Source organism: Prinia subflava, chromosome 3 (assembly GCF_021018805.1).
Source record: "Prinia subflava isolate CZ2003 ecotype Zambia chromosome 3, Cam_Psub_1.2, whole genome shotgun sequence".
Lineage (NCBI taxonomy): Eukaryota > Metazoa > Chordata > Aves > Passeriformes > Cisticolidae > Prinia > Prinia subflava.
Window position 1 is genome coordinate 188,948 of NC_086249.1, and position 23,900 is coordinate 212,847.

Here is a 23,900-nt window from a genome sequence, read left to right on the forward strand (position 1 = left end):
TGGCTCTTATGATGCGTAGGAAGAAACAGCTTCTTATGCTTGGAACCCAGGTCTAAAAAATGCATGGGAACACGATAACCAAGATAAACTACAGTTCAAAAGCAGAGCTGGTTGCTTTAAAGTGAAAAGGCTGCTGATCAAGATTTATATCAACACCCAAATTACTCAACAAAAACACAAGGCTTTAATTTTGAAAAAACCTTTATTGAAAAGTAGTGGAAACACTGGAAAAAGTATGTTAACCGCTCGTCAGTGTGTCTAAAATGCATAGAGTGAATTCCTGCTATACAGTAGTTCCAACATGTTAACGTGACTTGCAAGTCTGCCTTCTCTCAGACCTCCAAAGAAGGTGGCTGCACACACAAGAGGGCCCTTCTTAATGAGTTACAGGAGCCTCTCATAGAACAGAAGATAGGCTTGGGAGCTCAGCACTTTGGACACAGAGACTGGTTGTACGTGAGTATCACTGATGTGAAACCACTGACCTTTGACTGGCTCAGTTTCTAAAGCTGTAAAAGGAAAAATTTAGGAGTAAAAGTTATTACAAGGAATTGAAGCGTTCAGTTCTACTCCTGTTCTTCAGTAAGAATCATAGCGTACAATCAAAGAAAAGACCTCCCAGATCGAGTCCAACCTGTGACTCACCGCTGCTTTAGCACTGAGTGCTAAATCTGGTTGTTCCCTGAACACCTTTCATGGATGTGGATGTCACCACATATTTGGGCAGCCCTTCCACTGCTTAACCAACATTTTGTCTTCATTTCTTCCTAATGTGCAAGCTGAACCTCCCCTGGCACAGCTTGAAGCCATTTCATCTTGTCACTGGTTGCCTGGAAGCAGAGCTGGACCCCCACCTTGCTGTACACCCTCCTTTCAGGTAGTCCTGGAGAGTGGCAAGATCTCCCCTGCGCCTCCCTTTCTCCAGGCTGAGCCCTCCCAGCTCCCTCAGCTGCTCCTTATAGAATTTCACCAGCTTCACTGCCCTTCAGAGAACTTATTGGGCATGGCAGGAGGTTGGAACTACATGATGTCTAAGGCCCCTTCCAACCCAAACCATTTTGTGATTCTGTAAGAAATAATTTGTAAAGTATTTCTAATGATTTACCTTGAGATTGTCCTCGAAGGACAAGATCAGAGAGGTGGCTGTTCATAGCTCTCATTTTAACATAGGCAGTGTAGTGCCCAGACCTCATTGTTCCACTGTGTTCAACAACTCCATAGAGAGAGTACAAGACCTTTGTATTCCCTTCAGCCACGTTCTAGAAAACCACAAGTTTAGCTGTGTCAGCCATGTGCTGGGTTTTGAAGAATGTAAACTCTGATTTTTTGCTGATGAAATGGAAACTGGTCATTAGACATTCATGCAAGCACTACAATTATGAACAGTGAAATACAAGGTATCACACAAAGTAACAGGCTTGACAAGCGTTCTACAAAGATTTTGCTACGCAGCTTTGTTTTGAAAGCACGTTAGAAGATGGGAAAGGAGAATCTGATTGTTTTCCCACTTACTTTACATTTAGCTGTACAGAAAGGAGCCAAGTCTATCACTTCTGGGAACTTGATATGCCTGTTAACCTTCTGCAGATTAAATCCAGCCTTAAACAACCAAAGTAGAGGGAAAACCCCATAGTGTTAAAACGGAGCACATTAAAACCATGCTTATTTACTAAAAGTTTCAACAATACAAATTAGTTTTACATTACACAAAAATGGGAAAAAGCAATTTTTTTTTCCTCTGATGTCCAGTATTCCAGCATTATTTCCTTGCCTCCACATGCTGCACTGCAGCACAAGTTAAGATGGGTCTTCAGCTCATCATTATATATTAATGTAATGGTAGCAGAAATGGAAAAAGAATCAGCTCTAATGCACTTCAGTTACTATGAGGACAACTCCTGCTTCTCAGATACTGTAACATGCCTGAGGATCTGATCTTAGGGCATCCAAACTGATGCAAACTCTGCTCCCACCTTAATCAAATAATCATCCAGTATCAAACTGGAAAAACAAAAGGAGATCATGATAAATGTTATTTTCTTCATATTACGGTCTCTTGGAACAGCCTACACATTTCCATTTTCTATATGAATCTGGTTTTCATCTCATGAAAGTTGCCTCCCTTATTTTTCAGGTATATTGACCAAAACACCAAACAGGTTTAAATTTAGAAGAGGCAAGTCTCCCTTTCCTTTCCTCCTTCTCTCTTGAAAAGCTAAAGCCCTGAGTTAAAAACAACTTGGGAATAGAGGTAAGTGACTTTACTTCAGTGTCTGTAAATAAAACTCAAGTTACTTTGCTTTCCTTTCATCCTTTCTTCTCCCCCACAAGGCTCAGAATCCTCTCTTTTCCACTTCTGCCAACATGTTTATTTGTTACTAGTAAGGGATCCTATTTACCTATACCTACTGAAATATATGAGCCTATGAACAGCTGTAGTACTAGGAAACCATTAATGCTAAGATTCTGCTTATTACAGTAAGAATAATGAGGGAATATGTTACGAATATGCTCACAAAATAGTGTTTTCCAGTTAATTAAGGGAATATTCTTTCAGGAAAACACACCTCAATGTCTCAAAGACCACAAAACACAATGCTGAACCCTAATGCCTTCCAAACTTCAGGGAAAAAAACCAAACAAGTTTTATAGAAAGTGTAAGTAACATTAGCATGTTTTCAGGTTAAGCTATATGTACATATATGTGCATATGTACACATATATACATATTAACCTGAGGCTATATACATGTATCAGCCTGCTGCTTACCTGCTGAAACCTCTTCAAATGAAGGGTTAAAATTGGAGGAGCTAGAGAGATGAGCATCTGCTTTTTGGCGTTAGTATAAACACACTTCTTTTCACCTGCAGAAAAGAAAAATGACCAAAGATTAAAACAAGTTTTTTATATCAAAACTAATGTTGTAGCAGGAAATTATTTTCACTATTTAAACTGTTACAATGTCGTCTACTGCAAGAACTGAGAAGCTGAGCATTCCCCTTTAATACGATGAATGAAAGCAGACAGTTATATAAATAACACTTTAGGGATAATCCCCCCACCCTTTACCCACTCAGGAAGTAGACAGGGATATATTTAAAGTTGTCTTTTAAAAAAGTTTGTTGTACTTTTTATGTTGTTCTTTGGTCCACAATGCCTTTGTGTACACACATCACACAGCAGTTTATTGGTCTCAGAAAGTGTTTCATTACGGGTAAATTGATACAAACAGTGATGAATTGAATCTTCCTCAGGGTTCAGCTCTTCCCTGTTTGCCAGAGTACAAAATGCTATTTCGGGGTTCTCCGTGGATACTTCGCACGTCTTGTCAGGAACAGGCTGAAGGCCATCCAAGGTACTCGTGTCACATTCACTGGCACCCAAGTGGAGTTTTGAAAAGTCCATAGTAAGCTCTTCCTCATCTTCACTGTCATCATCCTTCTCTTTCAAACACGGGTTGTCAAGGCCATTGACAAACTTCACAGGAGAATCTGTGCCTTCCATACACAGATCCGTGAGAGACTCGTTCTCTTCACACTCTTGTTCTGGCTCTCCTGTGTTTTCATGCCTGCTCTGAATTTCTGTGCTATTTCCCTGCATGCTCAAGTCTTTCTTAGTTAAGCAGTGATCTTTGCAATCATGTGATGGTTCCTCTTCTTGCTTCTTACCAAGAATTTCAGAGCTTATTTCAGTCTCTGATTCTTGGTTGTACTCCACATCTCTCTCTGGCTGTTCGGTGGCGCAGAGATCTGTCAGGTGAAGCATCTTTCCGTGAAGTTTTTGCTGCCGGCGTTGGCTCTGCACATTTGAATACATAATAAACAAGAGTACAAAACCCAAAGTAAGTATAAATTACATTTAGCATTTCTTACCGCTTCTTTATCAGAATGTTTGTTGCATGCCATACACGCACAAGGTGGGAGGGGGAAATAGAATCTGGGATTTAATCATCAGAGGTGATCTGTTCCACTAATACTGAATTTATCCTCACTCAGACACAGTTCCCACTGCTCCTTGTTACACAGTATCATCAAAATACAGCTAATGATGCCATCTTCCTGATCTTTCTTGTGTTTGTATTCTAAAGTTTTGTAAATATTCTTGGAATCAATCACTGGAAAACAGTCTGATACAAATTAAGGCTACTTCAGACAGGCAACAAATTCTACTGAATATTATTATATCATTCCTACACAGCAACGCTCAACAGAACACCTTAACAGCAAAGACATGGCTATAACTGGTCTTATCATTTCTGCATTTGAAGGAGGAGAAATTCTAAGCTGTCTCCTCCTTCATGGAACATAGAGAAACAAAAAGAATTTCTTTTAACAGAAATAGCAAGCACAAAGTGAAATACCTATCCAAACCAACCTTGGCTTGTTTTCTGGCCTGTTTTTTTGCTTTTTTCTGAAGGTGCTTACTCGTACCAGGGGGCTCATCTTTCTGCTTAAGGTAATGGTCACTGATTTTATCCTCTTCATACTCCTTTTCTTTGTTTTTTTTAATGTTTTCTCTCTTTGTAATTTTCACTTTCTGCAAAACCCAAAAAGCCACAGAACAACCACAAAAATAGAGATGTTATCTGAGTTTTCAGCTCAAATGTAACATTTTAATGATATTACATACAACTAGCTCACACTCTGGTGTTAATGGAAGGAGTGTCTCACTCCACAGAGTCCATATGAAACAAAGACTTGCAGAATGAGACAGTACAAAAAGTAAGGGCCAAATCCTGAACCTGTAAAGGAGCAACATCATCACCTTTGCCTCGAACAGATCTCATTAAATGCATTGAAGAGTAATGTTTTACACGAGCAGACATATTTGCAGTTGAACCACCTGCCACAGAGTTTGTTTGCTTCTGCTAAATTGAAACTTGTTTGTGGCAGAAGTTGTGATCCCTTTGGCTCTGGGGGCTCCATTCCAATATTTATGAGTAAGCAGTGCTACACAAAAAATCTGAAATATTACATATACAGATTATCAATACAAAACACAAAGCAAATCAAGTACTTTGAGTGTCTGGAGATTGATCAAATAAGTATTCACATACTATCCTATCAACATTTCTTAACTTTATTCCATAACCTGAATATTAGGAGAAGTGTTCTTAGACTCGGTGCATGAAAATGGATGAAAAAAGTGAAAGCAAAACCCCAAAAAACTCAAACAACCTGTGTGTAAATTTTCCAGAGACAATTTATGAGCCACAACTTACAGGAATGACTGTCATGAAAAACGTTATTCTCTATCTTTCTGTGCAATTTTGACTTGCAAAAGAGACTTTTAGAAAGAAGCTTAAATGCTCTTCCTAATGACCATAATAACAATTGTTTTCCTATTAAAAAAAAAAGCCGAAAAGCACCTATGTACTGTTTCTTACCTGAACATCTAGTACAGGAAGTGACAAATCAAGGAAAGACTCATGGACCAAGGATACCTTCAAATGAATAATCAAGAGTCCAATTTAATTTTGTTTGGAAGCAGCTGGCTTGCTGTCAATAGGTGTATTTGCATGTCTGCATTCAAGGCCTGCTTTCACTTGTGCACACAACTGTACAACATAGCTCATTTACCTCCACAAATAGCTCCCAATGACCAAAAGTCCAGCAGTCACATTACAACAGGAGCAGGAAATATTTTTCTGAGTTTCATTTATCTAGTGAGACTCCACCTTAGGGCCTAAGAGACTCACAGCTCTAATCTATCATGATATTCAACTAGCCCACTTGCTAATACACTCAATTACTTCATTGTCAGGATGTATTATCCCAGTAGTGCCTTCTTAACTGTCTTCCTGGTAATCCCATGGTCTTTTCATTGTGGGAAAGGGGAAAATGTAATCTGAATGAAAAAGGGCCCCATAACAATTAATTTGCCCTATGATCTGTGCTACTGGAAGGTGTTCACTGGGAATCTAGGAGGGAATCCTGGCAGTGACAGCTTGCTGTTCCTCACCCTTTTTCTGTAAAGCTTTTGAAAAGGAACTGAAAGATTAACTTTAAAACATGAGGGAAGAAAGATCCCAGCCAAATCACGCTCCTTTTTGAAAAGCATGCAGCTAGTCAAGTCTTATTTCTACAGACAGTCACTTTAGGGTTCCCCTGCAGATTACAGGATATAACACTCTAGGTTATTCAGAGCAGGCAGTTTACTTACAGTTCTGCATTCCTCACACATAATTGTGCTGGTTAATTCTCCACCAAAGATTCGATCTACAAAACTTTGTATACCCTTTTTCTTTTCATATTCTGAGAATTCAAAAAGTATACAGTGAAATTAAAAATATTACATACAATATACTGGCAACCAATTTCATTATGGCATACTGAATAAAAACAGAGAATATAGCAAGCAAGTTGTATGATGGAACATGTTGGCCTGTCCTGGTTTCCTCAGGACAGCAAGTACAGTAAGATTCTTAAATTAAGAATCTTTTGTGTATCAAAAAAAAGGGGGTGAAAACACATTCGCAGAATACAGCTTGGTTAAACCATACCTCTACCACTTGCTCTGCTCGACTGCATTTCCCTATTTTCTCAGAAGTACCAGATCTCAGTAAGAATTCCTGTTTTGTCTCAAGATTGAAACAACGATCTGAACTTAAAAAACAAGCACCAACTTTTGTCTGGCAACCAAAACAATTTTCTTCAAGTTGTAATTTCAGAGTAACACAATTTGAATTTAAATTGGCAGCTCATTTCCTAAGTTTTAAAGTTTAAAAATTCTTCTGTTCATTGTTGGGATTTTTTTCATACTACTGTTAAGTAACAGTGGACTATTAGCGGTTGCATAAATTATATTCACATACTAGTATTTTAATTTCTTACATATCTGAATGATTAATCATTGCCCAAACATATTTTAATGTATGATATCTACAGAATCAACTCTCTCTTATCCTGCTAAGGAGGAAATGCCACCAAGCTCAGCAAGATATTTAAATATAGACTAAAACTACTGAGCCTCTTATTCTACATACACACATACTCAAGAGATGGCATACAGTTGTACAACATATATCTTTTAGTTGATACTATTACTTACTTTATATACATCAACAAAAGAGTTTTTACAAGTTACTGATGCTGTGATAATTTATTTTACCTTTAATTTTCTTTTTAAGTTCTTCATTTTGGCTGTTAGAGTCACTCAGCGCCTTTAGTATTCCAACACTTATTTGCTGAAATTTTCAGAACAAATATACTCTGTAAAATTTCTTAAACTAATTCAGTTAGCTACTTCATTTCGTGATGTGTTTCAGATGGAGGAAAAAGTATAATCTTCACTAATTATGAGAATCAATACAAACAACACAAATGCCTGCAGAACTAGACAACAGTTCCTGCAGATACTAAAAAAAAAAATCAACTGAGAAGTTGCAACTGTAATGTTCCAGTTAGTATACAGGAAAATCAGTCTAAGGATGAAATACTTGCCCTAATTGAAACTGGCGAAAAACCCCTATGCAATTTCTACCAGAGTGTTTCAGAAGTGAAGACATAAAGACATTCTTTAGGGTGTTACCCATACTCCAAACCCACTTTTTCTGTGGGTTCTCTTTGCTAGTATCCTTCGAGTGCCATGGACAGCACAACCACATTACAGAGGCTGACATATCTCAGAAAGTATTTTCTTTTTCCCTCAGCAGAAGAAACTGTCTGGGTCTGGGGATTTGAAGATGAAAGGGGGTATGGATAACTATGACTTTGGATAGTTATCCATAATATATCCATGATAACTATGGATGACTACAACACTCACCTGGATTTCTTCTGCTCTCATTCCGTCAAGTAAGTAACGAAGCAATTCATGACTGTCTTGCTGTTGATAACCTTTGAATCGTATTGCCCTGTTAAATGAAATTGTGAAGTATAACTGAACTCAGAGATAAAGCAAAAATGATTCACATCAAACACACATGGACCAAGTCTCCAGAGTGTATGTATATAAAAGCAACAAGTGGCTACACATTGTATTTTCTAAAAATATGATGACAGCTACTCAGTATGTCACTGAGTATCTTTTATTTTGCTGCTATTCATTTATATTTTGCTCTTCTTTCAAAACTGTTAACTATTCTACAAATTTTATATGCTGTGTTCTAAGCTAGAGATAGAGAAAAAACTGGCAGTCTTAAACAACAGAATTTTTTATACTCACTATGACATGCAATTGTACAGATACTCACTTCTTACAAACCTGAGCAAAAAGTTCCTTAGGAGTCACCACCCCTTTTTTTGTCTCTTGCATTTCTGTCACAAACTGATGCATGGCTAGTGTTAAAGGACCTGGCTGATCTAGTTTTATTAGCTGAGGTTCCTGTTTGAAAGAAAAGCAACAGAGCTGTTTTGCCTTAATTCAGTGGCAGATTCTTTTGCAGTAAATTTTTCCTTTTCAGTTTCTGAAAACATTATTGTCAAATAGAATACACAAAATTCCAAAATGGCAATAAGTTAACCTGACAAAAACAATGCGTAGTTTATCATGAAATTATAACAAAACTCAGTTATTTATTGCTTACTTCAAAGTCTAGGAAAAAAAAACCCAATTTCTTAAAAAAGGTTGTGCATTTTCTTTGCTATCCAAATCTCTAACTGTAATTACAGGTGTGTTATTAAAGTCAGTGCTACAAACATCCTCTAATTTCCTATTTTGCATTTAGACAAGTGGCACTATAGCAAGAGTTACACATTTACATCCTTTAAATAACATCATCGTAATGCAAGCACTCCTTCTATGACACAGTATTGATTCACTGCTCTTACACTCTGACCAAAATATCTCCACTGACTTCAGAAGCAGCTTTATGGAAATCAGTGGTGAAGCTCCTGCTTATTTTACATCCTAATCTTGTTAGTATTTAGCTAGAACAGCTTCAAAAATGACAGCTAAGTGTTGCTTGTTTCCTTAACAGACTGGAAGAAAATAGTACAGCGGTCAAAGCATATTACCTTGCACAGGTCAGGCGAGTCAATTTGAACTGTTGTGCCAGGCATTTTAGCTTCTTTAAGCAGCTCCCTCAGGGCTGGAGTTTGTGATAAATTCTGTAGAACATAAAAGACAGAAAGAGAATGGAAAATTGGAACAGGAAGGGCAGCTGAGCTCCATTAGTCATGGAATTTGTAGCAAGCAGTTTAGCAGCAATTCATTTTCCCAAACACAGAACTGAAGTGGTTAACTACCTCTAAAATCTCCACTGCCTTTAAGACTTAAAGGCACATTCCATATAGCTAATGGGACTTCCAATGCACTCTATAAACATTACTTAATATTGCAGAAACCCTAAATACATTTTTCTTCTACAGACTGATCTTTTGACAAGTGTATTTACTAGTGTCTGTTTCTAAAAAATCAAAGGATAAAATGTAGTGTGTGTATTTGCTTGGTTTAAAAAGAGTTTAAAAGTAAATCAAAAGCAGTTTACTAAAATCTGGGAGTACAGTGGGAATTTTGTTTGAGTAAAGCTTCAGTATCAAGAACCAAAGAGCACAAGATCACATCTGTTTCAATACACATGAAAGAACAAGTACAGTCTGCACTTTTTAGCTGAACAAGTCACACAAGATGGCAATGCCTGCAACATGCTCATCCTGTTTCTTTCTTCCAATATTTAAGTTTGATTTCCTGTTGCTGAGAGAGACATTTTTATTACAATAAATACCCATGGTCTTTGAATACCTAAGAGGTCACAAGGGTGATGTGTTAGACTATTTCATATTTTTCAAAAATAACTAGATGTTGGCACGCTTAATTTATGCCAGTGAAAATTGCTGTCCCTCAGGGACAAGGCAGTTTATTGTATTTCCCCTTAAAGCAAGTCTGAAGCTGCAGCTCCATTTCTTCATATTTCTCTGGGCCAACACACTATTTTTAGAAAGAAGGCAGCATTCCTGGCAGATAAAAAAAATCCCATTCTAATTGTGTCACTGTAAAATACTGGGGGCAGGGTTGTTGTGGGCTGTTTCTCATTTTGTTTGTTGCTTTTTTTTCCCTATTCAAAGTTTTTCTAAAAACAACAGCAAGTCCTGTACCTGCATCACTGCATTAAAGAAACATGTATTCCCCAAGTTACTAAGTCCTTTCACAGTGACTTCTCCATTTGCAGTTGAATGAGGATTTTTTTCAAGTGAAACTTCTTTTTCTTGCTCATTTTTGCTGTCTTTTTCTATTTTTTTATTTTCAACTTCTTTGTTCTCTTGTTTTTCTACTGAAATAATAAAAAAAGTACCACATATTAAGATAGTTATAGGATATAAGCTAGGAAAGATTATTACAGCCAGCAGCAATTGAGTTTATACATATGATAATTCTTTCATTTTTAAATATAAAACTACTGGTTTAGGTTCTTAAATTGTCTAGGTAACAGAAGTTAAAAAATAAACAGAACAAAACAACAAAAACAACAAATCAAGAACCCCCTGAAATGCCATTTCAAATCAGCAAGCAAATTAAGTATCTCTTGACCCACAAGCCATTCATACCAACATCCCCTGAAATTCTTCAAGTGTTATCTCAAATTTATTCCTGTCAAAATCACCTATGTGAGGGTTTCTACAACATCCAACAGGCTCCCACTGTCAAAGCACTCTCACATTCATTTCCTGTACCTGAACAGATGATACTGAAAGGTTTATAGTCTTCAGGATGAGTTAAAAATATTTTCCCCCACATTATTTTGATGTATTGCTGAAAATTCACCAATGGCCTGTTAATAAAGGTGTAAGGGAGCTCCCAGCAGTTTTCAAAATAACATCCACATTGGTTCTGCCAGTTTGGTTTCTGGTAAATAAGGCTGAGAGCTAATAGTAACTTTAAAGTCAAGTAACACAAGTTCAGAGAAAGCAAAGAAAACAGACAATACAATCTTAGGGCAAGAAACAGATGGATGGACAATAACACACAGAACACATGAAACAGTCAACAACTACACCCAGGTATTCATTCGTTTTCCAGTTCAAACTGCAAGAAAATTTTGGCAACTGATACGAAATTCAGCTGTGTGTCTGGGAAAGACTGACCACTCCAAAAACTCTGCTCCCTGGGGGAAAACCCCAGCTGCTTTCTGAAACAACTGAATTCAGACACAGCCACGTGGCACTGCTGGGTGTTTGTGTTCCATTTCCCACAGGGTCTGTGATGTCCCCCAAATGTTAGAATTTCTGACACTAATTTGCTATAGCATTTTCATATGCAAATTCTTCCAATTATTCCAAGTGGAAATGCCTTGTACAAAACCAGTTTTGCCATTACGGAAGCTTGGGTGTTTTCGCTTGGTTCGTTTTCTTTGAAACAATCATATTTTACAGATAGACTGCAGGCTGAACACAATATTTTAGAATTCTAGAAACACTGCAGCTGCTTATACTAGAAGAACAGACCCAGTGACAAAACCTCTGTATACCACTTCATCCACTACGAAATGTCCTGCCACAGCTGGAGACTCAGTCATTCCTGATACATTCACAAATACCCACAAAAAGACGTTAAAAAAATCAGATCAAATTATTCTTAAGCAAAGACATTTTTTCTTTGGATCTCAAGACAGACTGAGCAACACTGATGAATAAACATAGCACCCTAAGTACCCAAAGTCAAATGCCTATTCGCAGAAAAACTGAATGTCACATTTTTTTAAAAGCCACAGTAAAAATGACTTTTTTTCCTCCCATTCTTTCATGTCTTGTCTGTAAATCTATGGGGATGCTGAGCAAAATCCTGATCTACTTAGGTCTATGGGCTAGGACATTACTTATGCTATCACAATTGTGACAAAGAAGATTAAAAAAGGAGAGAAATTAGTTTTTCCCTTTACCATAAGATGCTACATCTAATTCAGTGTAAATTTTGGATTTATAGTACTGTCTCCAACACTTAGGAGACCCTCTGATTTACTGTATTTATACTACAATTACTTACCTGCATGTGATGAGTCAATACCAACTTGTTTTCTAACAAAATCCACAGTCTGGCCCAAAAGGCTTGAAGTTTTATATGGAACTTCATTATCACATAGGTAGCACCTGTCTCCGTCGTCCCCAAAAGAAAACAATTAATCCTATTTTTTTTCTATTATTTAAGAATCCTAATTTATTTACTTGTTTGATGCAGTTCACTACACAAAGGTATAAAATTGCAAGGTTTAGCATAAGATTTGTAAGTCTTAGAGAAGAATTCAATCTACTTATCACAAAAATAAAACACGTAAAAATTATCTTTAATAAAATATTTTGGTGACTGGCAGTTGCAATTTACAAGTATAAATTAGACTTTTAAAAGATGTGCTTAGAAACCCTGCTGCAAGAAAAAGAAAAGCTTGGAAAATTTTGCCAAAAATCAAGAAACTAAGACATCAGGCCCTAAAGGAAATGACTTGTGAATATTACTGCATAGAAAAATATTTTGAATATTCTAGCCAAGTAAATATTTAAGTGTGTTTAAGTCAGATAAGAAATAATTCAAGTGTTCACCATTAAACCTGCAGACTTGTATTTGCTCTTTTACTGCTGATACAAACCCTATTTGCCTCTTTATGAACCAAAAAGTGTATGGTTATGCCAATAATCTGCATTAGAGAAAACTGTGGGAGTAGCTGCAGTCATAAAGGCTCACAGGTAAAACCCAGACAGAACACAAACAGCTGAAGGAGTTTTACACATACCAGTTTTGTAGTTCCACCCAATCAGATCTTTGAAGAAGTGGCAAAAGGTACTGATACTTCTGCCTTTTGGAAAACACCAATTACAGTTCTTAGGCAGACTTTGGGATTACCATAAGACTCAATTTTCTGATATTAAAAGCAGAAGTCTGCAGCAAAGTGTTTCCCCAAATCTCTAGCATCCCTGGCATTAGCTATAGTCATCATATTTCCTCATATCTCATTAAAAATTGGCTCAGCTTTTGGATTCCTAATTGTTTATCTATTCCTATTGTCTATCTGGTTAATCATAAAAATAGACATTCTCACTCCTGGAGGACAGGTATTTCCATGGTGTGTTTTAACACCATAACCTTCTACCTGTCAAAAAAATTGTAGACAACCTTGAGGGACCTTGAAAAGGTTTTGGTAATGATGGCTGTTTAACTAGAACTGAAAATGAGTACAACAGCATTTTCAAATCCAAAAGAGCATAACTTAGTGAATTCCTAGAACTCTTCCTTTCTTCTCCAAAATATGACGTTAAACTCTTTACAGTTATTATTTATATCCAATTTGAACCATATGTGCATGCACACCACAGAGAGATTTGGTCACACATTCCTATCATTAATAAAAGCAAAAGCAGTTTTGATCAGGATTTTTGTACTAGGCCCACCACTGAAATACAGTTATTGACTGTGTGTTTGATTTATAACTAATTGATAGCCAATACATCAATCTCTGAATCTTTTATTGGGAAAGTTTGTGCAACCAAGAAATTGTAGAAGGAAGCCAAAACATCTTACTTCAACAACTTTCTCTCATTTGCAAATATTTTCATTAAAAACCGGGGAAAATAGAGCACTTCAAACCAACAATTTTAACACTAATTTAAATTCACAAAGAGAAGTTCACTGGTTCATTAGTAATAATGTCACTAATAATGCCCATTTGCATTCTAGAATTCATTAAAAGTAGTGCTATTACACATAACTAAGCATGATCAAGTAAATAGATAATGTTATATAATATTAACATAATGACAGATATTAAGTTGCAAAACCACATTACTATGCAAAACAAAAATTCTTTATGTCAAGTACAGTATTTCTATATAGTACAGTTTAGAACATTAGGGTTCCACCTTACATATACAAGTGTATAATTACTTTTGAGAGAAGGAAAAATTACTAGGGACAAATATTTTGTACTGCTTGATCCAATAGCATCTCATAATTCTAGCTGCACTTCCCATCTATATGTGGTATTAAAAAATCCTATTTACCAAGGAAATAAAAGTAAGGTTGTCACTAAGTGCACATCAGAAAGAACCTTCTCCCAAGGTCGAAACCTAAGATTTAGAGCTACATATTAAAATTTGTTTCCATGGGTCAGTACTCTGACCAAGTAAAAGCAGTAAAATATGAAGTTAACCACATCACTAGTTGGTCAAGTTCAACCTTAATTATGATTCTAATCATAAATTTTGCAAGAAAATAACACTTATTCCGCATGTTTCTGGACATTACATCTTTGGAAACACTTTAATCCATGCCTAGAGAGAAATCTCAGAATTCACAAAGAAAGGACACATTGTATTCCAGCCTCTGTTGCCTTCCAGCTCTGTCTTGTGCTGCCTGACAAACTCACCACACACTCCAGTTGTCCAAACTGAGAACCAAACAGTGGGGATCTGATCTTGGTGTTTCATAATGCTTTAAAGCATGCTGGTCTGGAGAATTTCTGCCACAGCCCTACAATATTGATAACCACAAGTGTCACAAAATCCATTTGACTGTCAATGAAACACACAAAGTCAGAGTAAAAACAAAGTATTACAATGAAAACTGTTCAATTATGTTCAGCTAATTGGGACCAACAGATGGCTATTTATTTCAAAATACTTATTTCTGTAGATGGGTAATTTACCGGGTGCAGAATAAAGCTGCTACAGGACTGAACATTTAATGAATAAATTCCAGTCTGCACACCTCAAAGAATGAAACAGAACCAAAACCACTTCAGCATGCAGAGTTCATGAACAAATGTGAGCATCAAGTTCTTGTAAAAAAATCACAGATTAGGAGCATTTTTACTTTCTCAGAAAAATAATTCAAATTTTTGAAGATGGTCCTCAAGATGGTGTTTTAGCCTTAAGCCTGCTAAATGCCTTTGGGACATCCTCCAGGTACTTCATTAGATATTTAGAGCAGATATTTTTAAATCACACTCTACAGTATATAAAGTCATATAGGTAGTACCATCTTTACAACAACAAAAAAAGAGAATATAAGAGTTTAATTAGAAACTTTCTTGTTCCACTGTATTACGAGACACTGAAAAGTATAAAGACAAATTAACAACAAAAGAGATACCCTATGGCCACATTTGAGGCATAACCATATGGAAGGGCCTTCATCAGTCTCCTCCTCCTCAGCCTTCTCTTGTGTCTTGCTGTCTGCCTGGCAGTCCTGACAAACATGCCAGTCCACATTCTGCAGGGCCTTTCTCACATGCCCTTGGTCCACTCCTTTAGGAATATGCTTGCACACAGGTTCTACAAATTAAAAAGCACAAGGAGGATGTAGGTAGAATAACAAACGCAAACACTGAAGACACAGGCAGCAATCCAGAAGCTAGGATAGTCTTTCTACAGCCAAAGAAACAGGGACAATTTTTCAGAGTATCAGAAAGAAATCTTTTGTTACCACCATTCACAATCTTGGTATACTGTTGCTGCATCCTAAACTTCGTTTTGAGGTGTTTTTATTGCTCAGGTAGTGTCACAGCTCTGAATCCATCTTTGCTGATGCAAGATTACAGCCTCAAGATTGCAAACTTCTGTTGGCATAAGCTGAAATCGGTGCAGATTTTTGTACCTACAGTTCTGTTCCTGTCCAAGATTGCAGGATTTTATCAAAGTGCAATTGCTAGCCAACAAGAAACAAACACAGACATTCAAGATTCTTTTAGCCTTTCTGAAAAACATAAGCTTCATCTACAACCTCAAAATTGTCATTTAAAAAACAAACCAAAAAATTTTGTATATTGGCCACTACTGTTACAGTGGAATTATTCACCCTGATCAGTCCTAGTTTCATTTGTGGCTTTACAGGTCTTTGTCATCATAAGATACCCTATTTATAGGCAAAAATTTGAGATGCCAGCAGCATCTCTGATCTCTTTGCAGGAGAAAAAGAGGAACAGTTAACAGCAGACATTGACCCTGACTCCACAAAAAAGCCCCCAACACCCCCAAGAACCAAACCACACAAAACCAGCTAAAAAAGGCATCCATTAGAGACAGAAGCTAACACAAGAAGACCAGGACAATCAGGAAACCAAAGCAGCATGGACTTAAACAGGCCATCCCACCAAGCCTCCTCAAACTCTAAGTGCTCTCTCTGTCACAATTAAGTTAACCTGGTTCAACTCACTTCCCCAGCTGGGATCACCAAAAAAGATGAGAAAGACACAATCTGAGATACGACAGATAAAGTGGTAGAAGAAAATGCTACACAACACAAGTGAAAACAAAATCTCCAATAACTAGGATAAACAAGAAAAGAAAAAAAAAGGTGAGATCCAATGGAGCTAGGCTAATAAGACTTAGCATCGGGGATTAGGAACTACTAGGAACAGAATAATAGAAAGAAGAGGTTTTAACCAAATGCGAGCTGAAGTGTCCAGAGCAAGCACCAAATTAGCTGATAGAATAAAGGCAAACTGTTTCACGAAAAGTATTTTAGTCACAGCTTTTACTGCTAAAGCAAGAATCTTCTGCAACAAAACTTTTCACTAGGAAAATGCAACTTAAGCTTGGCGGCTGACTCCACAAACCCTTTATAATCTAATTTTACACAATCTATAACCCTGAAAAACCAGAAACTAATCTCAATTTTCAAGACAGGATTATTTTCCAGCATACTTAGAAAAGTCATGACAGCAATATTTCTTGCTAGCCTTGAGTTTCAATTAAAAATCCAGATTTTGTAAATGAGACTTCAAAGACAGTGAGTAGTGTGTAGGCCTTCTTTGAGGTTAAAAGAAACATTAGGTCCACAGACTTCTCCAAGGAAACATACTCAGTATATCCGGAGACTCATCAGACTGTGCAGTTTTGCCTTTGATGCGTTTCTTTCCCATATTTGTTGTCTGTAATTGTTCCTAAAAGGAACAGTGACCTAACAAATAAAAACAGTAAGATTAGAAAGTAGTTTTCGTTTTCCTTGTTTATTGCTACACAAGTTATTTCTATGGCCAAGCTGTCCCTTGAGGTGAATTAACTTGTTTTAATTTGACATTTTCAAAACAAAAAAAATTAATTATATTTTAACATGAAGCAATTGTAACTGTTGTATAGACAAGATCACAGTGTCAATTACAAAACCGAAATGGTTTAAAATGTTAAATCAAAAGCATTGGACAAAATAACAAAACTGGAAACTTCAGTATCAAAAATCCTATTAACTTTAAGGACTTTAACAAACGCCACAGAGATTTTATGAAAAAGAATTGGTTTTGTCCAAATTAAATCTTCAAGTGTTTGCAACCTTTTCATTTTGTTTACTGCAAATTCCCTGTGTCTTTGATGAAGTCTGACACAAGCAAAATACTCTTAATGTATTTGAAAATATACAGACAATGAGAATTCCGATTTTTCAATTTCTTTACTGGCGAAGATTTATCATCACTTTCCCCGCATATCAAGCAAATAATTCAGATGGGTCTGTTATCTGCTATACCTGTGAACCACTCTCGACAGGAGTCCTAAGCCAAGTGCTTGGCTACTGCACGTGTGATCAAACATTGCTAGTTTCCAGTCTGTAGCCCCTGTACCTCCTTACCTGACAAAAGGTCACCCAAAAATCTCAGGTAAACTTAAAACTCAAAATAGGTTGTACAATGAAAATAAGGAAACTAAAAGAGTTCAAAATCAAGTATCTGTAATCTTTGCAACTACCTTAACCCCGCTCTCCACTCTTCATGTAAACACAACCAGCTTTAAATCTGTAGCAGTACACCTTTCCAAATCCATTTCTTTTTTTGGACCTGGCAGCACAACTGTCTGCCTGGAGCTGTCCCAGCCAAAAAAATTAAGCCATACCAAGAGAATCAGAGAGAAAAATTAAGCTGGGGAGAGCATGATACTCACAGAAGACGCTTTGTATGAAAAGCCATTTATAAATACGAGCATGTTTGCATGCTCATAATCTTAGAGCAGATGACCCGATTGTTGATGGCTGGTTGGCATCGAGAGTGGATTTACGAACTTTCGCAACTAAGCATTCAACTTGTTCAGAAAAAGAAGTAACTGTTCATCCAACAACCTTCCTCTACAGCACATTCTTCTGCAAAAAGCTACAACACTTGATCTTGTTTAAGCAACTTTTAATTAATAAAATCCTTTCCACTTTGTCCTTGCTCCTGCCAGGAAGGTGGGACAGCATTAAAACGTGAGGCTGTTAATTTAATTCACGCTGTGCCTGGGCAGACTTGTCCAACAGGCTCTGCACCAGCCTTTCCACGGCACAGCCCTCACGAGGAAATCCACAGCCTAAATGACTGAAGCATTTGATCTGTTTTAAAATAAGACAGAGCGGTCTGTAAACGACCAAACGTGCACCTGCGTTTGACAGACACCCTGGAAAAAAGCCCTCCGAGCCGCGCTCGGAGCACCCCCAGGAGCGGCGGGCGGCAGGCCGGACCCGTGTCCCAGCCGGACCCGTGTCCCAGCCGGACCCGTGTCCCAGCCGGCGCCTCCCGCCCCGCGGCAGCACGTGAGCCCGCCTGCTTTCGATTGGCCCGCGCCATGACTGACAGCTGCCGCAGCCAATCGGCAGCCCCGCGCGTCCCGGCCGAAGCTGCCGCTGCAGAGGGCCGGCGGATCGAGTCCCGGACTGGGAGGAGAGTGACCGCGAAGGTAGGAGCGCGGCGGCGGCCGCGGGGGGCTCCTGTCCCTCACCTACCGGTGCGGTGAGGGCGAACAACTTGGTGGCGCATGACTCCACCAGACGGGGCAGACAGCAACCTCTCACCTCAATCACCGGCGGCGCAGCAGCGGTCACCGGCTGCCATGCGCGCTCCCGGCGCGCTGCATTGTGGGGCCGTGACCGGGGGTGGGGCGTGGGACGCGTGCGCGCATGCGGGAGTGCCATGAAAGCTCAGTGCGCTTCTGTCCGGTGTGTGGGGAGCGGGAGCGCCATGAAAGCTCACTGCGCTTCTCTCCGGTGTGTGGGGAGCGAGGGAACGCTGGCCCAGGGGAGCGGGAGTGCCATGAAAGCTCACTGCGCTTCTCTCCGGTGTGTGGGGAGCGGGGGAACGCTGGCTCAGGGGAGTGCCATGAAAGCTCACTGCGCTTCTCTCCGGTGTGTGGGGAGCGGGGGAACGCTGGCCCAGGGGAGCGGGAGTGCCATGGCCATGAAAGCTCACTGCGCTTCTCTCCGGTGTGTGGGGAGCGGGGGAACGCTGGCCCAGGGGAGCGGGAGTGCCATGAAAGCTCACTGCGCTTCTCTCCGGTGTGTGGGGAGCGGGGGAACGCTGGCCCAGGGCAGCGGGAGCGGTATGTTCGAGGGGCAGAGGAGGCTCCCTGGCGCTCAGGACACCTGGGAGCGCTGTGTCCGAGGGACAGGGGGCGCTCCCCAGCGCTCAGGACACCTGAGCAGCAGCCCTGTGTGGAAGACGCTGGTTTGGTGACACCCCAGCGCGTCCTGTCCCACTTCAGGGCAGTGCAAACTGCGTGCGCCGTCGGCTGGTCCAGACTGCCCGGCAGACACGAGCTGGTTATGATGGGCTTGTTCATAACTATTAACTTAATGCATTAAGTCTGCAGCTTTCTCGTGAGGGGAAGTAGAAGGGCAGGCACTCTCTGGCGACCAATGACAGGATCCGAGGGCAGGACATGAAGCTGTGTCAGGAGAGATTTAAGGCTGGATATTAGAAAAAAGGTTCTTCTCTCCAAAGGGTGGTTGGGAACTTTAACAACCTCCCTTTTCCTCAGGAAAGCGGTCACTGCACCGACCTGACAGAGCTCAAGAAGCGTTTGGACAATGCTTTTCAGGCCCAGGGTGTGAGTTCTGTGATTGTCCTGTGCAGGGCCAGAAGTCAGACTCGATGATCCTTATGAGTTCCTTCTAACTCAGCATATTTTGTGATTCTGTAACGTGTTTTGTATAGGAGTGGTTAATGAACTTTGTCCCGTATTCAAGCCGTGTCTTTCTTTCCTGGTTTTTTCTTTGCTTAGGGAACAACAGAAATGGCCAACCAAGAAGAAGCAGAGATACAAATTTCAGAGTTAGATTTACTGTCTAGCATGTTTCCTTATGAGGAGGAGTTTGCTGTGACAGACCAACTGGCTCTAGCTGAACTGAAACACTATGTTGAAAATGAGTCTGCAGAGGTGCCATCTTCAAAAGTTCAGTTTGTACTGAACGTAAAAACAGAAGTGCCTAATGCTTCTATGGTATTGTAAACACCTTTTTAAAAAATTATTACTTTGTGGGATTTTATGGCTTACGTGAAGTAAACGTTTGCTCATTTGTTTTTAGGTGGAATTCTCTATGGCCTGTGCTTTACCATTTAAATATCCAACTGTTCTCCCAGAAATTACTGTGAGGTATGACTGCTAATAAAAACGGTTATAGGTTAGAGTGTGTTGTACAAATACAGTTATGATCAGAGAAAGCAGCCATTTTCTTTTCTTGGATGGTTTACTGCCAATTTAAGCCAGGTTGCCAACAGTGCTGAAGAAAAAACATAAAAACATACATACAAGCTTATCCACACTCTCTGGTGTGCTCAGCAAATAAGTGAGGGAAAGGGAAAAAGCGTGAAGGAGCCATCACCTATACAGAAGTGTTACATCTAGATACTGTTTATAGGTCTCATGCTCAAGAAGAAAGACATGCCTGTTTTGATAAAGCTTCAGACTAATTAAAGGGATGAAAAAAAAGTCAAAGGTCTTATTCTTCCCTTGTCACAATGCTGCTTGTTCCAGCCTTCTGGGGTTTTTTTTCTGTTTAAAGAGGTAGACTTGTGTATTACAGGAAATTAGTTCAGCCACCATAGTTACTTTTCAAATACTTTTTTCTTGATTTTGTTTTACAGATTGGTAGTGCTATTTTTGAATTCAAGACTTAGCACACCAATTAAATACTAATTAAGATGTTTTCATACCTAATATGAGTTAAATATCAATAGCAAGTCCCTATTATCTAACTATGCCTGATTTTCTTGGCAGCTTGAAGCAAAACTTCTGAAAAGCTATGAAGCTGAGGAATGCTCTGGAACACAAGTCCTATGAGAGGCAGCTGAGGGAGCTGGGGTGGTTTAGCCTGGAGAAAAGGACACTCAGAGGGGACCTTATTAGTCTCTACAGCTACTTGAAAGGGGGCTGTAGTCAGATGGAGATTGGCCTCTTCTTCCAGAGAAGCAGCAACAGAATGAGAGGAATTAGCCTCAAGCTGTTCCAGGGGAGATTCAGGTTGGACACTAGGAAGAATTTCTTCATGGAAAGGGTGGTCAGGCCTTGGAAGGAGCTGCCCAGGGAGATGCTGCAGTCTCTCTCCTTCCTGGAGGCACTCAGTGCACTGGTTTGGTTGACAAGGTGATCATTGGTCAAAGGCTGGGCTTGATATTGGATATGTTTTCCAAACCTAAGGAGGCTATTATTCTGTGTTTTTAAAAACATGCTAAAATGTAAACACGTATATATTTATATGGTTTATGATTTATTACCATTTTTTCTTTAGGTCATCATTATTAAGCCGCTCTCAGCAGATTCTCCTGAACTCTGATCTAAAAACATATTTGATGCAAATCTTCAGTGGTGAGCCGTGCATGCTGAGTGCAAGGGAATGGGTTAAAGACCATGCAGCTGCTTACATTGACAAGGACTCTTCATCCTCCTCAATGACAGCCTCAGATGCCACGCAGTCAGAAGTCGCCACGTTCACTCGACTGTGGATCTACAGCCATCACATTTACAACAAGCAAAAAAGAAAGAATATTATTGACTGGGCCAAGGAGCTCTCTCTGTCAGGGTTCTGCATGCCAGGGAAACCAGGTGTTGTTTGTGTAGAAGGGTTACAAAGTAGTTGTGAAGAGTTCTGGTCAAGGTTAGTTCTTCTTTGTACTTAAATGCCATTAGTAATTAGAATATTGCATTTTGTCATGTTGTACATGTGGCCAGAAGGTGGGAAATCCAACCACCTGCCAAGCTGTGAAGATCTGCAAAGTATTTGTGTTTATAATAACGTGCGTATAACTCTGAATATCCACTGTACTGTTGGTTGCAACAGTCAAAGCAACCAGTACTGCATGGTGCACTTTTATTTCTGCTTTATTTTCCTCTGTGTTTCACTTTTATAGAGATGGAGTGCAGCATGCCAGTTGTTAGGTATATGTGCTGTTACATCACTTCACATTCATGTTTAATTCTGCTCCCATCATTTGTCCTTCTGGGTGGTGCAGACTAAATGAGCACTGTAATGCGATTGTATCACCTAAGACTATGTGAGGATTATTAGGAGAGGGAAGGCAGAAGTGAGTGCTGAAATGGAAACCACATCCTCATTGATTATTTTGTGAGGAATAGCATTAAAGTTTTTCAGTCCTGAGGAGATATTAAAAAACCAAGCTTCTGATTATGAGAGTGTTTGCATGTGAGTAGTATTTCTATCACCAGCTCATGAGCCATTACCTCTGTCAATATATATACACAAATAGGATTTATTGACTTTTGTGATAGTAGTTATTCCATAGTATTTCCTGAAACAGTCTTTATTTTATAGGTAGATTAATATTTCCACAATTGCTTTCAGGGTAAGAAGATTAACATGGAAAAGAATTCTTATTCGACACAGAGATGTTTCTTTGGAAGGTGGAGGACATGCTGAGATCCAGAAGCAACGAAAGTTCCCCACTTTGGAAGAAAAATGTTTTGATGCACATGGTGCCAGGGGAAATCATATGGACTTGGGGCAATTATATCATTTTTTAGAAGAAAAAGGATGTGCTGACATATTTCAAATGTACTTTGGGGTTGAAGGACATGGAAAGGGTTGAAGATGAGCACCAGTCCCAGGACCTACATTTCTAATTCAGTCCTTGTAACAGATCCTTAGCTTTCCTGCAAGTTGATCAGAGAGGGAATTAACAATTCATGATTGATGTGATAATTCAGTTTTCAATGAAAACAAATATCCAGTGAAAGCTTGAGTAATGAAAATTATTATATGAATGATTTATGCACTTTCTGGTGTACCCTAAAGAGATTTAGGGTACATACCTACTTAAAATGAAAGAAAATGTGTTTGATAACCTGCTGGACAGTTACAGAACTATAGATGGATGAGCAGATGGAAGGTGGTGAATGAATATACAAATAAGGAAAGACAAATATGCAGTGTGGGTATCTCAGGAGCGAGACCGTGATGTTTACATTAATTAATGTTTATGTACACTTTATGAAAACTTTTTTTAAAACAATCTTCTACTTTCTACCTGAAAGTTTAGTAAGCCATGAGATCAATATTTTCTTTAAAAAAGAACAAAGGGAGGGAGCAAGTTGACAAGAGTCTTGCTAAAGCTGCCAAGATGAGCTAGCATGCCTGCTGTAAGGCATAAGAATTTTCTGTGGGTAAAACTGTGTGTGCGGGTAAGATAGATGCCATGGTGGCTCCACTACATCTGGTATATTGGTTTCTGTAAACTGCAGTGTACCAAGGATTGGGTTCTCTTATAGCATGCTCCAAAACTCTGAAACGATCCTCAGCCTTCTGAGTTCACAAGTTTTCAGACCTGTAGTATGAAGTGCTTTATGTTGCGTGTGGTTTTGAGTGGCATTTCAACAAGTTTGTATCAATGAATGCTAATTTTGTGGGTACTGTATCTAAATCCCATGGTAGAAAAAGCAGATACTTTCTTTGGATTAAATATTTTTATTTAAAAATGACGAAGTGTATTCTGTACGCATCCAGTAAAATCGCTAACATTCCCCGCTGTGTGTGGACTTGGAGCACCTTTCCTAAGGGATACTTCACAGCTGTGATAAATGCTAATAACTCGCTTCTTGAAATTTATGAAAATTTAATAAAGAATAAAAATTGGTTACAAAAAATATAATACAATAATAAAAGTTTAAAAAGTTTTCAGAGACAGGACAAATAATGAGGCAATAAGAGCAAAGAAAGGTAGCCCGGGACTACGTCCCCCCTCCCTCCCAGACAAAGGCTGTGAAGGAGAAGGGCCCCGTTAG

The 23,900-nt window shown here is 39.0% G+C and overlaps 2 protein-coding genes across 17 annotated transcripts; one reads left to right on the plus strand and one right to left on the minus strand.

The window, feature by feature from the left end:
• Positions 1 to 183: 183 nt before the first annotated feature.
• Positions 184 to 18,748, minus strand: USP16 (ubiquitin specific peptidase 16). Of its 9 annotated transcripts, none has more exons than XM_063393645.1 (18): positions 18,682 to 18,748; positions 16,729 to 16,827; positions 15,019 to 15,200; positions 14,294 to 14,397; positions 11,923 to 12,026; positions 10,038 to 10,210; positions 8,958 to 9,050; positions 8,195 to 8,325; positions 7,768 to 7,855; positions 7,111 to 7,186; positions 6,163 to 6,254; positions 5,387 to 5,443; positions 4,375 to 4,536; positions 3,129 to 3,798; positions 2,770 to 2,864; positions 1,513 to 1,599; positions 1,106 to 1,259; positions 184 to 509 (listed from the first exon to the last, which is right to left on the minus strand). In XM_063393645.1, the coding sequence occupies exons 2-18, from the start codon at positions 16,787 to 16,789 to the stop codon at positions 385 to 387; spliced, it is 2,454 nt and encodes an 817-aa protein (XP_063249715.1). In that variant the 5' UTR covers positions 16,790 to 16,827; positions 18,682 to 18,748; the 3' UTR covers positions 184 to 384. The 9 variants fall into 9 exon arrangements, with proteins under 9 accessions (XP_063249715.1, XP_063249719.1, XP_063249710.1 ...); XM_063393649.1 differs by having other exon boundaries at positions 3,669 to 3,798; positions 10,038 to 10,213; XM_063393640.1 differs by having other exon boundaries at positions 10,038 to 10,213.
• On the plus strand, positions 18,478 to 23,597 carry RWDD2B (RWD domain containing 2B). 8 transcript variants are annotated; one of them, XM_063393657.1, is made up of 6 exons: positions 18,923 to 19,017; positions 19,120 to 19,161; positions 19,887 to 20,105; positions 20,191 to 20,258; positions 21,394 to 21,759; positions 22,465 to 23,597. In XM_063393657.1, the coding sequence occupies exons 3-6, from the start codon at positions 19,899 to 19,901 to the stop codon at positions 22,706 to 22,708; spliced, it is 885 nt and encodes a 294-aa protein (XP_063249727.1). In that variant the 5' UTR covers positions 18,923 to 19,017; positions 19,120 to 19,161; positions 19,887 to 19,898; the 3' UTR covers positions 22,709 to 23,597. The 8 variants fall into 8 exon arrangements, with proteins under 8 accessions (XP_063249721.1, XP_063249725.1, XP_063249720.1 ...); XM_063393651.1 differs by lacking the exons at positions 18,923 to 19,017; positions 19,120 to 19,161 and adding an exon at positions 18,478 to 18,566; XM_063393655.1 differs by lacking the exons at positions 18,923 to 19,017; positions 19,120 to 19,161 and adding an exon at positions 18,516 to 18,619.
• Positions 23,598 to 23,900: the final 303 nt, after the last annotated feature.

Excerpts from the sequence above, each read along its gene's own strand:
- USP16 (XM_063393640.1), bottom strand. The coding sequence starts at position 16,789 with ATGGGAAAGAAACGCATCAAAGGCAAAACTGCACAGTCTGATGAGTCT. Across the intron at positions 9,051-10,037 it reads TCTTTAATGCAGTGATGCAG|AATTTATCACAAACTCCAGC; the intron begins GTACAGGACTTG and ends TATGTTCTACAG. Across the intron at positions 2,865-3,128 it reads ACCAAAGAACAACATAAAAA|GTGAAAAGAAGTGTGTTTAT; the intron begins GTACAACAAACT and ends TCTTTTCTGCAG.
- RWDD2B (XM_063393652.1), top strand. The coding sequence starts at position 18,787 with ATGCGGGAGTGCCATGAAAGCTCAGTGCGCTTCTGTCCGGTGTGTGGG. Across the intron at positions 20,259-21,393 it reads CTCCCAGAAATTACTGTGAG|GTCATCATTATTAAGCCGCT; the intron begins GTATGACTGCTA and ends TTTTTTCTTTAG. Across the intron at positions 21,760-22,464 it reads TGTGAAGAGTTCTGGTCAAG|GGTAAGAAGATTAACATGGA; the intron begins GTTAGTTCTTCT and ends AATTGCTTTCAG.